This window comes from Chelonia mydas, chromosome 1 (assembly GCF_015237465.2).
Source record: "Chelonia mydas isolate rCheMyd1 chromosome 1, rCheMyd1.pri.v2, whole genome shotgun sequence".
Lineage (NCBI taxonomy): Eukaryota > Metazoa > Chordata > Testudines > Cheloniidae > Chelonia > Chelonia mydas.
Genome location: NC_057849.1, coordinates 265165254 through 265178615, shown reverse-complemented (window position 1 = coordinate 265178615; position 13362 = coordinate 265165254). Strand labels below are relative to the sequence as shown.

Here is a 13362-nt window from a genome sequence, read left to right as displayed (position 1 = left end):
TTTCTGAGCTATTTCACTGCCAGTCCTATCTGTATCTCACTCAGTGAGATAAAGTGGGGGACGGGGGGCAACCTAAGCTTCCTTCCCAAGCATGGCTGTTCCTAAAATTTCCTCCCAGAAGTTTCTCCGAGTTAGCTCTCCACTTCTCTCAGATCCCTTTGATCCCTTTTATGTCTTGATTGGAGCTAACAAGAGTTGCCTACCAGCATTAATCTTTAATCAGCACCAATAATAATTACTCACATCTTTCTCTACCGTTATAACACCTCAGTTTGGGGTGACCCATCAAAGAGCCCTGCATTCCTGTTTTTGTATATTGTGAAATTCAATTTAGCACAGAGGATGTACACAATGCCCCATTCACCACTTAAAGCCCACTAATCCTAAACCCAGGCCATAACTGATTGATGGGGCACTCTGCGTGGGCCTCAGCATTGTGGAGAATTTTATCATACTGTAATATTCATTTTGGAGATATTTTGCAAATATAAAATGTGTTTTGATTTTTCTCTTCTGTTTGGTTTTTCACCTTCATTTTCTCTTCTATTCTTATTTTTCATCCTAGGATGCATTAGTTTTAATTCAGAAGGTTGAAGCTGAACAAAATGCATTGTGCTCAAATCTGAAACAAGCTATGACTAGCAAGAAAAATAGAATCCCCCCTCCTCCTCTGTTGCTTTCCAGATCACATTGCTCCATGACATTTAAACCAGCCCCATTCACCTCAGATGTTCAGGTAATGCTTTTCATAATGACTCCATAAAAAAGATGTGAAACTGTAAGTGGCAGTGAAGAAAGTTGCTTCAGCAATACCATATTTATCACAGTGCTCTTTGTCGTTCTTAGGTAGATTATCTTGTTTTAACTGAATAAATTCTAAATTCTCATCTCTGTGAGTCACTGGTGACTCACTGTTGTGAACTTGACATTTACCAGCAACATTTCTTTTCCTAAAAAGAAAAGGAGTACTTGTGGCACCTTAGAGACTAACCAATTTATTTGAGCATAAGCTTTTGTGAGCTACAGCTCACTTCATCGGATGCATACTGTGGAAAGTGTAGAAGATCTTTTTATACACACAAAGCATGAAAAAATACCTCCCCCCACCCCACTTTCCTGCTGGTAATAGCTTATCTAAAGTGATCACTCTCCTTACAATGTGTATGATAATCTAGTTGGGCCATTTCCAGCACAAATCTAGGTTTTCTCCCCCCCCCCCCCCCACACACACACAAACCCACTCTCCTGTTGGTAATAGCTTATCTAAGTGACCACTCTCCTTACAATGTGTATGATAATCAAGGTGGGCCATTTCCAGCACAAATCCAGGGTTTAACAAGAACGTCTGGGGGGGGGGGGGGGGGGGGTAGAAAAAAACAAGGGGAAATAGGTTACCTTGCATAATGACTTAGCCACTCCCAGTCTCTATTCAAGCCTAAGTTAATTGTATCCAATTTGCAAATGAATTCCAATTCAGCAGTCTCTCGCTGGAGTCTGGATTTGAAGTTTTTTTGTTGTAATATCGCAACTTTCATGTCTGTAATCGCAGCTGTAGCTCACGAAAGCTTATGCTCAAATAAATTGGTTAGTCTCCTAGGTGCCACAAGTACTCCTTTTCTTTTTGCGAATACAGACTGACACGGCTGTTACTCTGAAACATTTCTTTTCCTGTGGTCTGTTCTCTTCTGTTACTGCCATATATCATCTGTTTATGCAACCTGTCAAAAACTAATCCTTCTGCTAAACAGACACTATGCACACTTCAATTTGATGTTCAAAATAACCACTATCTGCAGTTTTCTCAAGAGATGAATTTTAATAGTAAATCTTTTCAAACATGTCATGCTGTGTATAGAAATGGTGAGGACTCAATTGCTGTTCCGAGTTATAAACAAAATTCTGGAAATAGTGTTTTCAGACTTTGTATATTTATTATGACCAATTGACTGAATTGCAACTTTGAATTCACTGTGGGACAATATCTTTCCATTTATGCCCTAAGTAATAATTTTTAAAAGTATTAAAACTAGTTAAAGCATCCAATATTTAACATTTTGTAATAGGTATGGGTATTTATTCCACTTTAATATATGGCATAGTAAGTTTTTAACAGATCTTATAGGGTATTCACCACTAGATGGTGCAATATGTTTATTTTTTTATCCTTTGTTCAAGAACAGACTTTTTCCAGGAGCCCTTTTTCCCCCCTGAAGGTACATGTTTGTGTTAAATTGAAATCAGAAAGAGATTTAAAAAAAATCCTTCTTAATTAAAATTGCATCCTCTCCTAAATTACATTTAAATAAAAGTACATACATTTCTTGCATTGAAAGTCAAAACAACTCCAAATCTATTCCCTTATTAATTAAAAAATAGTTTCATTTTATGAAAAAAACCCTGCCATATTTCACTATATATTTGTTTGCTTGAAAATGAACCGACTGTTTAATGACAATTAGTTAAATGTTAAGCCAAAAATGCAAATGATACGAACAGGTAAAATGATATCTGTTGAGAATTTTAGTTTGGTATGTTCAACATTGTGCATATTTACAGTGAAAATGTAACCACTCAATTTGTTGGATTTTGTAAAGAAAGGTGCAACATAACCTAAAACAAAAAGGGTACATTCTCATGTGAAACTTTAAAGAAAACTGTCACCAACTGAATAAAGCTGTAATAGTAAGAGACAGAGTCCGATACTCATGTCAAGTAGCCTCTTGCTTTACAAGTGGAATTGTTGATTTCAGTGTGACCATGCATGAAGTATTCAACAGGAGTAAGGGAATCAGAATCTTGCCCTAAGTTATTTGTGATTTTGATTATTTAGTACTGATATATGGAGTTATGTTCTTCCCTAAGTTCTATTATTTGTTTTTACAAAATAACACAGTGTCTCGAAATGTAGAGAAACAAAATAAGTCTGAGTGATGCCAACATAATTACATGCTTTAAGGGACTCTGGGATGGAGTATTTCATTTTTAGATTATGGATTTGAATTCAGTCTTATTTGTGGTCTATTCATAGGCCTACTGTATGTAAACTGAGGTGATCCATTTCCTAGTGGACAATGTCTTTATCCAGTAGATCACTTAACCACAAGCTTAATTTTATGCATGTAAATAGTTGTATTGAAGTTAATGGGCCCATTTCAATGTTGTTAAAGTCAATGTGAGTTTTTATATAGACTTCAGTGGGCTCTGGATAAGGTCCAGTCTCACGTGCTCATTTGTCTAAGTACTTTGCTGGGTCAGGGCCCAGGTGTCCACATCATTAAAACCACCATCACAAATGGCACCTAATTGGCAGTTCAATTTGAGAGTAAAAGGACCGAATGAGTGGGCATGAAAACCTAACAACTCTCTTACCTGTAGAGGTGGTCCCCTTGGGTCATGTATGAGCCTCATTGGAAAGACAGTAGAGCAGCAGTGTACGTATTTGGCTATGTCTATACTTTGAGCTAGGGGGTCTGATTCTCATTGAGCTAGTGTGAGTATGTGTGTGTGAGCAGAGGAATCACACCCCTTACTTGTAGAGTTGGCATAGCCTTAGTCACTGTGTGTTTTTGTACCTGCTTTCTTACTAAACTGTGGAATCATTTTCTAATGCCATTAATCTAACAAGTTTCATAATAATGACATTCACTTTAAAGCCCTTATTTGTATTCAGAAAATGTCATAAATTCTTCATTAGACAATATTGCTTCTCACAGTAAATTTTAATAAATTAGAGATAATGGTAGATGTCTTTTTCTCAAAAGGTTTCCTGGTACAGTATTTTGGGCTGCGTAGCAGCAGGAAGCAATTTAAAAGTAAGGTTAAATAATCATCATCTTCCAAATGCAGGAGAAGAGGTAAGACCAAGATAAAACCTGTGCAAGTCATTCTCCCTCACTGAATGATTCACTATACAGCTTTCACTGGAGTGTGTATCTATCACCTCCCCCATTCCTCATCTGTATCTAATCAGCTAGTTGGCCAAATCTTTGGTATATTTTTGATCTTTATTTGAAGTGTTTTAAGTTCTGCAGATCTTAAGACACTCTACCTTCAACTCTTTTGGAATAATACGTAGAATGTGTCCGAGATGGTTACATTAGAGTCCCTTTTTACTATAGCTGTTTTCTTCAAGGAAGTCTCTACAAAATAAAGAATAAAACAGATGAAAGTATAAAATTTATTTACAGTTTCTATCACTAGCTGCTTACAAGAATATAGAAATAGACAAGGAGAAATTTAAAACAGATTTGAGAAATAAATAAAGGTAGTTCTTTTGATATTTTTATTAAGTAAAAACAGAGATGGAGCTATATTTCCTTTTTTAAAGGACATTACCTTAGATTTATTTTCACCCCACTCTTGGAGATTTGAAGGCATCACTCCTCAGTAGCTGTCACATTCAAACATGAAGGCCTCTATACTCTTTGGGAAAGAAAACTTGAACCCTTTTAGGCTATATACTTAGCTCTTCTATGTGTCCTCAGTCACACTTCAGAAGGGCCTAATACTTTTTTTCTTTCTGCTTTCAAGAAAGGAAGCTTGTAGACTATTTGCCTTACAAATTTCTCCAAGTATACTAACATAATCTGATCATAACATTCCATGACACCTGCCATGGAAACTTCACATATTTTATAGGCTAGGTACATTCTTTGGATCAGTGAATTTGATGGGTTGTAACTTTGATTATATGAAAAGTGATTAAAAAAACCCAGAAGGTCTTACAATAAAGGTTTACTGTATTTTATTTACTTTTTTGTTATATGCAGTGCACATAATTAGAAATATTTTTGTTAACAGATACCAGCTGATGGAAAAAGCCTTCTGGAAATAAAAGGCTTAGATCCCAATGAAAAGTACATATTTGCAGTTGCAGCATACTCCTCGGATGGAAAGCTTATTGGTGATGCCATTGGGGAAACAACTAAACCAATCCTTGCTTATCCACCACTTTCTGCTACTACCGCTCGAGCATACCTGACTCAGGTAGATTGGATTTTTAATGAATAGATACATGTTTTTAATTTGGTTCAAGATTTGTTTCTGTCCCTGAGAAAGGTGGTTCCAAACCTTATTTTAGTCAGGTTCCAAGATAAAATTTCAGGACTTGCCAACAAACATAATTAGGACAAATCATAACTTTAAAACAACAAACAATAGACTTTAGCACTCTTACTAATTCTGACTTCAAAAACGATATGGGACCATCTTAAGGGGGAAGATGTTTTTGGACTACATCTCTTGTCCTTTTCTTTCTTTTTTCTACGTTGGTCGCTTCCTGTTTAATCCCTTTTTAGTCTCTTGGGGTTTTTTTTCCCTTAGCATCCTCCTCTTTCCTTTTGCTTTTTGGGGTTCAGGCCAACAGCAGGAGATCATTCAAATGGGACTCTGAGGAATGGGGATTAAAGATTTGATTAAACTTTCCAGGAGCTAAATCCAACCCCTCCAAAGGAGAAACCAGCAACAGGTTTCAGGAAAACTCTGTGAGGCAACTTCGTTATACTTCTTGTAAACTGTCGTCTCAACAAGGAGGAATTTGAGGGAGCTGCACATTGGACAGAGAGTGAAACCTTCCAGCCCTGTTGATTTTGGAAAGCTGTGAGAAAGGTTCTCCTAGATCTGCAGAGGCAAGAGCTGTACACATGAATGGCTGCTCATTTTTGTGGCTCCATTTGCATCCCCTCATCCGTGGCTGCTGCAGTAGTAGCAGTTGTAGAGGAAACCCAGAAGGAGTTAGTACAGCTATGCAAACTGTGGTAACACCTACATGATTTCCACACAGGACTCTGTGCAGCTGAATGACCAAGGCCTTGTTCCACCCTTTCTGATGCTAGTGCTGAAACTCAAGTCCTACAAATTCTAGCAGAATCAAATGGAGGTTATATTTATTTTACTCAGATATGGTTCTGATAGTATTCTCACAAATGTTATAAACTTCCATGAAATGTAGAAAGGGGATAGAATTACAAGAGTTAAAACCTTGCTTATTACTGTAGTGAGAATTGACTTGGTATGGCTATGTAAACAACAAGGAAAGTCAACAGCTTTATTTGAATTAACACATTCATAATGATAATACTTGCTAACAACTTTTAGTATAAAAATCATGTCATTTCAAAACTATGCTTTTCTTGTAGATTGCCTATCAGACAGATAACTATACATTAGCCAAAAAAGCATTTTCACCAATGTGGGACTATTTTGTCTTGGCTCCTTCAACACCATCTGCTGATCTAGCAGTTATTTCTGCTAGCAACAATTTGACTATATCTCAGAACAGGTAATTGCCAAAAATGATTTTTAAATAGCAGTCAATTGTAAATGTGTACCATTTTATTTTGCAGAGTAACAAGCTGTGAAATTGTGCTGATATTCCTAGCATGAAAAATGCTCTAAAAATAAATCACAATTGTTAACTTTGTCATACAAAAATATATAGTGTCATGAAATTAGCACAGAGTTTTCATTATAAATGGTATCTCTAGTATTTGCATGTTTTTCCTTTATAACAGTGTTTTCTCAGTCTAGACAGGTGAAATTTTTAGGAATTGTTCATTAATTTTGTTAGCCTCATTTTCTGATGCCAAGCACAAGGCGCCTGGATCTAGACTTCCAGATGGTATGAGTAAGGCTAAAATTTTGTCATGGATATTTTTAGTAAAAGTCACAGACAGGTCACGGGCAATAAAGAAAAATTCATGGAAGCCCCCTGACTTTTTTTACTAAAAATATCCATGATAAAATGGGAAGGAGCTGGGCAGCTGCAGGGGTGGCTAGGAGGTCCGGGGCCTCCACCATCTTTGGGGGCTCAAAGCTGCAAGGTCCACCTGCCCTCTCCTTGGCAGTGGGGAGCTGCTGGGATCCCCCTGCTGCCGCCATTGTGGAGAGCTGTGGGGGGGCCCCTGCTCCTCAGGGTGGCCAGGGGCTACGGAGGTCCCCCTCCCTCACTGCGCAGCAGGGAGCTGCGGGGGTCCCTCTACCCCGCCATCGTGACAGGGAGCTTTGGGGATCCCCCTGCTGCCGCCATGGTGGGGAGCTGCGGGGATCCCCCTGCCTACAGTGGCTGGGGAGCTGTGGGGTACCCCCACTGTCCACAGAGGCTTGGAGTTTGGGGGTCTACTGCCTCATATGGCAGGATTACCTCACAGCTCCCTGCTGCTGCAGGAGGCAGCAGGACCCTGCAGCTCCCAGCTGCCGGGGCTGAAGTCATGGAGGTCTTTGGAAATTCGGAGTCTGTGACTTCTGTGACCTCTATGACAAAATCGTAGCCTTAGGAATGAGCACCTACAATTCCAATTGAAATGAATGGGAGCTACAGGGGCTCAAGAAATGCTGAAAGCCAGGTCTCTGGTGTCAAGTGGGACACTCAAAATCTGTGGATATTTGCAAATTGTTTTTGATTAATTAAAAAATCTGCCAGTATATTTTTAATATACTAAAATATTTTAGGAGTAATCCTTTAAAAATTATGCTACCTATAAATAAATAAAATTCCAACTATATAACTGTGATAAAGGAAAACATGGAAATAAGTATTATAAGGTTTTCATAATTACAAAAGTTTTAACTCAACTGTCCATTAAAACGCCATAGGTACAGTCACAAAAGCAAGCAAACCTGTAATGAAAAGATAAGAGGAAAAGACACATTGCGTTTTGATGTATAAAGTAATATACAAAAAAAGAAATCAATATACAATCAAATGTATGTCGACTGCTGATAGATTAACAAACATTTATCCAAAACATCTAGTATACATCCTCATCTTCTTTTAGGGATTATTGTGTAAATTAGAAAACTTTGACATCACTATTGAAATAAAATATAAATAAAATATTCATAAGCTTCAGTTTTGCCAGAAACAACCCAGGACATTAAAAGCCTAATGTAAAGAATTCAGAGCACAGAGGATATTAAGAAAAATAACTCTTTTTCTAAAAACATATATTGCTCTTACTTCTTCATATTGTAATCATAATACATTCCCACTTCCACAGCAAGACCAGAGTCATTGTAGTTGATTCCTATAAAGGAGACAATGCTATAAATTAGGGAAACTAGGAAAGTATACAAAATATTTGAAAAAATAATTGGGGGTCAGACTTGGCAAGACTCCTTCCTTTCCAAAGATTCCAGAGTATCTAATAGTCTCATATAAATACACATTATAAAGTCTTTTGTAAGCTTATTTTTGTGAAGTACAAAGCATTATTTAATTTAAATCCTTGTTAGAGATTTTGGGACCTGAACAGGCCCATAGTACTCCCATTTTGCACTGGTTTTGCATTATCTTTTTTTCCAAATCTTTCTTATTTTTTCCTAAACACGTAATGTTTTTTTGTTCCAAATTTAACTTTGATGAAACTATATCCAACTTTGAGTTATATGAATCAGTTGTAAAGTGTAGGTTTTGAATTCCTGCTCAAATGCTTTCTAGAGATTTGCTTCTCCCTCAGTTCCAGATCCAACTCCCATTTAAATTAATGGAAATTCACTCATTGACTTAAGTGAGTATAGGGTCAGTCCCTTAAATCTTAGTCAGCCTGTTTCAATTTGCTTAGCCGTAGATCTCTGATTGGCTAATTTGACATTAAAAGCAGTAATGGCTAGTGGAGACTGCAGAAGGGGTTTAAAGGAGAGAAAAACACTGAAGCCTTGCACCATTAATCTCTGTTGATGTCTGGTAAAGTCAGCTATGTGAACAAGTCTACAGACCCTTCGTTCCTTTATTTTCAGCTTTCTTATAGGACAATAGTTCTAAACCTTTCCAGACTACTGTACCCCTTTCAGGAGTCTGATTTGTCTTGCATACCCCCAAGTTTCACCTTACTTAAAAACTGCTTGCTTGCAAAATCAGACATAAAAATACAGAACTGTTACAGCACACTGTTACTGAAAAAGTGCTTACGTTCTCATCTTTACCATATAATTATAAAATAAATCGATTGGACTATAAATATTGTACTGTATATGATATAGAGCAGCATAAACAAGTCATTGTCTGTGTGAAATTTTAGTTTGTGTTGATTTTGCTAGGGCTTTTTAGGTAGCCAGTTGTAAAACTTGGCAAATATCTAGATGAGTTTATGTACCCCCTGGAAGACTTGTGCATCCCCTTAGGGGTACCCCGGTTGACAACCACTGTTATAGGAGACATAATCAGTGAAGGGAAGCAAATAATTTACTCTTTATAGCATAAAAATGCAGGTTAGAAGCTATCAGGCTAAGGATTTAAAAAAGAAGAAATCCTCTGGAAAAAGCACAAAAATACTGCACTGAGAATTTTGCCCCAAAACATCAACCAGAAAAAGGAAAATATTATGAATACTTAAATAACTCTTTGGTGTAGGAACAGTGCTTTCAGTGTGCATGTATGTACAATGGCTGGCACAGTGGGGGCCCTGATCCCTGAACAGAGCTTTTAGGCCAGGGGTGGGCAGACTAAGGCCCACGGGCGACATCCAGCCCGCCAGCCGATTTAATCCAGCTGGCTTGCCCCACTCCCGCGGTCCAGCCTGGAGCACCCTCTTACACCCCAAATCCCCAGCCCTTCCTCAGCCCGAGCCCTCACTCCAACCCCCTTCCCCAGCCTGGAGCCTCCTCCCGCACCCTGAACTCCTCTTTTCTGGCTCCACCCCCGAGCCCTCACCCCTTCCTACACCCAACCCCAGTTTTGTGAGCATTCATGGCCTGCCATACAATTTCCATACCCAAACGTAGCCCTCGGACCAAAAAGTTTGCCCACCCCTGTTTTAGGTGCTACCACAACACACAATAATAATAATAAAAGACAGCCATAGAGGAAGAAACCGATTAAAAAGTAAATAGCCTGTTATATCCTTGAAGTAACTTCCAAGTTGTCAAAAGATGATGATACAGTAGCATGACTATGTTAAAAGGAAGAACAATGAAAAAAGCCACCCTGGGGTACTAGCTGCCCTGCGTAGGCCAAAGCAGGAGACTTTTCTCCCCTAGTCCAATGCTGACATCACTGGGCAGAGTTAAGTGAAATTAATCTCATTTGCAGCAGCAGCAGCAGCAGCTGTATTAATCCTTTTGATTTATGTTATAATTGGAATTTGTATTTTCACAAATTATGCAGTTTATATGTGGAATGTCTATATTGTAATTATGTACTTTTAAGATTATTTTTCCTTTTTTGTATTTTGTAGATTATGTTTTGATGCTGTATCTCAGACTTCTCCAATCCTCTTGCACCTCTTTCTTAGGAGCATTTTTATTATTAATGAGATTAATGTTAAGGAAGGAGCACTCTTCTGTGATTCCATTTGTTCGAAAGAGATACTGTACAATGGACAAGTATGTTTGGCTTAAAACTAATGCTGGGGTTGAGTTTATCTTTTTGATTTGACCAGTTGCATCTCAAAATTCACTGGTATATTTTACAATGTATTAACTGTAACTGCAGTGTCTCGCATTCTTCATTAGCATGGTATTCATCAAGATACAATCTTCTGTGTTTTTAAGGTTTCAGAGTAGCAGCCGTGTTAGTCAGTATTTGCAAAAAGAAAAGGAGTACTTGTGGCACCTGAGAGACTAAATAAATTTGTTAGTCTCTAAGGTGCCACAAGTACTCCTTTTCTTTGTGTGTTTTTAAGGTCTGTTAACACGTGCTGACATTTTTGTATCTTTGGTAAAAGGACTGTTTCCAGATCAATTATTCCCTCATTAAGGGGAAAAGCACACTGAAACCAATGGAAGGACTTCCATTGGCTGCAGTGGGGTCTGGATCAAGTCCTAAAAAAAGAGGAAAAAATCATTGTTAATGTTGTGCTACTTCAATGTTGCTAGAATTTTTTCTTTATAAATGTTTTTGTGACTTGAGCTGTATTCTTTTTTACTGTTAAACTTGTAATAGGATATCTTTGACATACTAGCCTGAGTTCTTTCTTGCCTCTCTTACTCCCAAAAAGAGTGATATCGTATTTTTTGAAGATAACAATGCAAAGTTATATCAACTCAACTTTCACTCCATTTCTATTCCAGGTCCCATTGCACTTCTTTTGTCTAAGGACCCAATGCTGTAGCCCCTACTCATGTGAGGCATATCAATGACTTCACTGGGCCTGCACACATGAGCAAGAGCTGCAGAATTGGGACCTAAAATGTCAGGTTAAGAAGGGAGTTGATACCTTCCCATCAATTAAATGAGAGAGGTTAGCATGTGAAATTTCTACTTTGCTAAAAAAATTTTTTTGTGCCACAGCCTCTTTCCTTGCTCAGTAAAAAAGGAACTGAGATTGAGTCAAAGGCTTTGAAAGCTTATAGTCAAACGTTACAATTAGTTCACAATCACAGTCTTCCTTTGGAGTCATTGACAATACTGCTTTCTCTTATATATTTCTAGCAGGGATCACTGCAAAGCTTATTCCAAATTCACACATCCTACATCCTAGCAATTATACTACTGCTTAAGATACAAAATATCTTTCTTCTTCTACCCTCTGAGATAAGTAATTTAAACAGAATTTACATCTGAATAAAAATGTTTGTTCATTTACAGGTTGCTAGACTAGCTGAATGTGAGAGAATGGTAGTGGCGATTGAACTCAGTAATTGGTTAAATGATGCAAATTATGCCCTGCAATCTGTTGTTCAATGTTATGGTCTCCTTGCTCCGATTATCTATCACAAGATTGCTTCAGTGCCAGTAGTTCAGGTAAGATCATTTAAAAGAGAGGCAGCTTGCATACAAATCTTCTGAATTTAAAATGTAATATATAATGAAGTAGACAGAAGGTAAACCAAACTTGTAGGCTCTGTGTTCTTAGGAGCTTATTGAGAGCAAAATTTTTAATGCTTTTGATAACTTCACAACAAACAAGGTATTTATTCTATGCATGTCCAGTATGGTATAGCTTAAAATCCATGAATCTAGATTCTTTTCTCAGATATGCTAGTGTAAATTCAGAGTAATTCCCTTGAATTCATGGGGTACTGTGGTGGATTTAAACCATGGCAGAATCTGGGCCATAACCTCTAACTATATTCCATTTACAAACAGTACACTACTGTTTGTAAATGGAATATAGTTAGAGGTTATGGCCCAGATTCTGCCATGTTTTAAATCCACCACAGCCCAATAGCACCTATTGTTTGAATGTATAATCTCTGTCTGGTTTTGTGATTGTTCCTGTCTGCTGTATAATTAATTTTGCTGGGTGTAAACTAATTAAGGTGGTGGGATATAATTGGTTACATAATCATGTTACAATATGTTAGGATTGGTTAGTTAAATTTCAGGAAAATGATTGGTTAAGGGATAGCTAAGCAGAACTCAAGTTTTACTATATAGTCTGCAATCAGGAAGTGGGTGGGTGTGTGGGGGGGGGAAATGGGAACAGGGAATGGGGAAATTGGAATCATGTTTGGCTAAGGGCAGGAATGGGAAGAGGGGCACAGGTGTAAGGCTCTGTGGTGTCAGAGCTGGGAAGGGGGACACTAAGGAAGGAAACTGGAATCATGCTTGCTGGAAGTTCACCCCAATAAACATCGAATTGTTTGCACCTTTGGACTTCGGGTATTGTTGCTCTCACTTCCCTGGTCCTTCTCGCATGAACAAAGTGGGTGAAGGAATAAGCCCCCTAACAGGTGTCTTGATAATTCACTTTCTGTTTTCAATGGAGAGATGTTTTCTTTTAAAAACAAAGCTCCTTTCCAAAAGTAAGCATCTTCCAAATGAAAACTGAAGGACTACTTGAGCCCCTTCCCTCCATTTCTGTGTTTGGCATAAATACTATTTAGTTTCATCAAGGATTCAGTTAAACATATTGTTGGCAGCATCCAAAGACTAACTCATGATCAAGAAATAAAAACAAAAATAGATTCCAGTTTATAGTTAGACTGAGCTAAATAACTTAAAACAGCTAGCAATAATTACTGTGTTAAAACTAGAGATGGGATGAGAGCAACTGGTAAAAGGCAGAGGGATTCTGTTCACATACTGTATCTGTCTAATGATAATCTCTCAGTTGCGTAGTTACTGGCTGTGATATCATACAAAATGCACAACCAGTCTATTGAAACATAGCTTCCGTGTTCAGATCCTTATTCTAATGGACAGTAATTTGGTAATATGCACTTTTCATATCTGTTAAACAAGGTGGTGCGGGGAGAAATCCATCTCTTATGTTTAGAACTGACTGCAAAACAAAAAATTGTGAATTTGCTTTTCATTTAAATTTTTGACCAGCTCAAAACAATTTGCAACAGAGCTATCTGAGTATGTTATCTCATACTATAATCATAAATTATTTTATTTCTGACTAATTAAAACAGCAAAAATGCCTATCACTTTTATATCTATTACCTTAGGCAGAGTGAGTGAAAGTTTGGTAACAT

The 13362-nt window shown here is 37.7% G+C and overlaps 1 protein-coding gene across 4 annotated transcripts in view; it reads left to right on the top strand.

Moving 5' to 3' along the window:
* CFAP54 (cilia and flagella associated protein 54) overlaps positions 1-13362 on the top strand; it is a 211857-nt gene that overhangs the window by 67704 nt on the left and 130791 nt on the right. For all 4 annotated transcript variants that reach the window (XM_043545723.1, XM_043545720.1, XM_037884774.2 and 1 more), the window contains exons 21-26: positions 566-736; positions 3762-3854; positions 4801-4986; positions 6138-6280; positions 10173-10320; positions 11525-11680. In XM_043545723.1, the coding sequence (XP_043401658.1) occupies positions 566-736; positions 3762-3854; positions 4801-4986; positions 6138-6280; positions 10173-10320; positions 11525-11680 (897 nt within the window). The remainder of the gene's footprint in view (positions 1-565; positions 737-3761; positions 3855-4800; positions 4987-6137; positions 6281-10172; positions 10321-11524; positions 11681-13362) is intronic.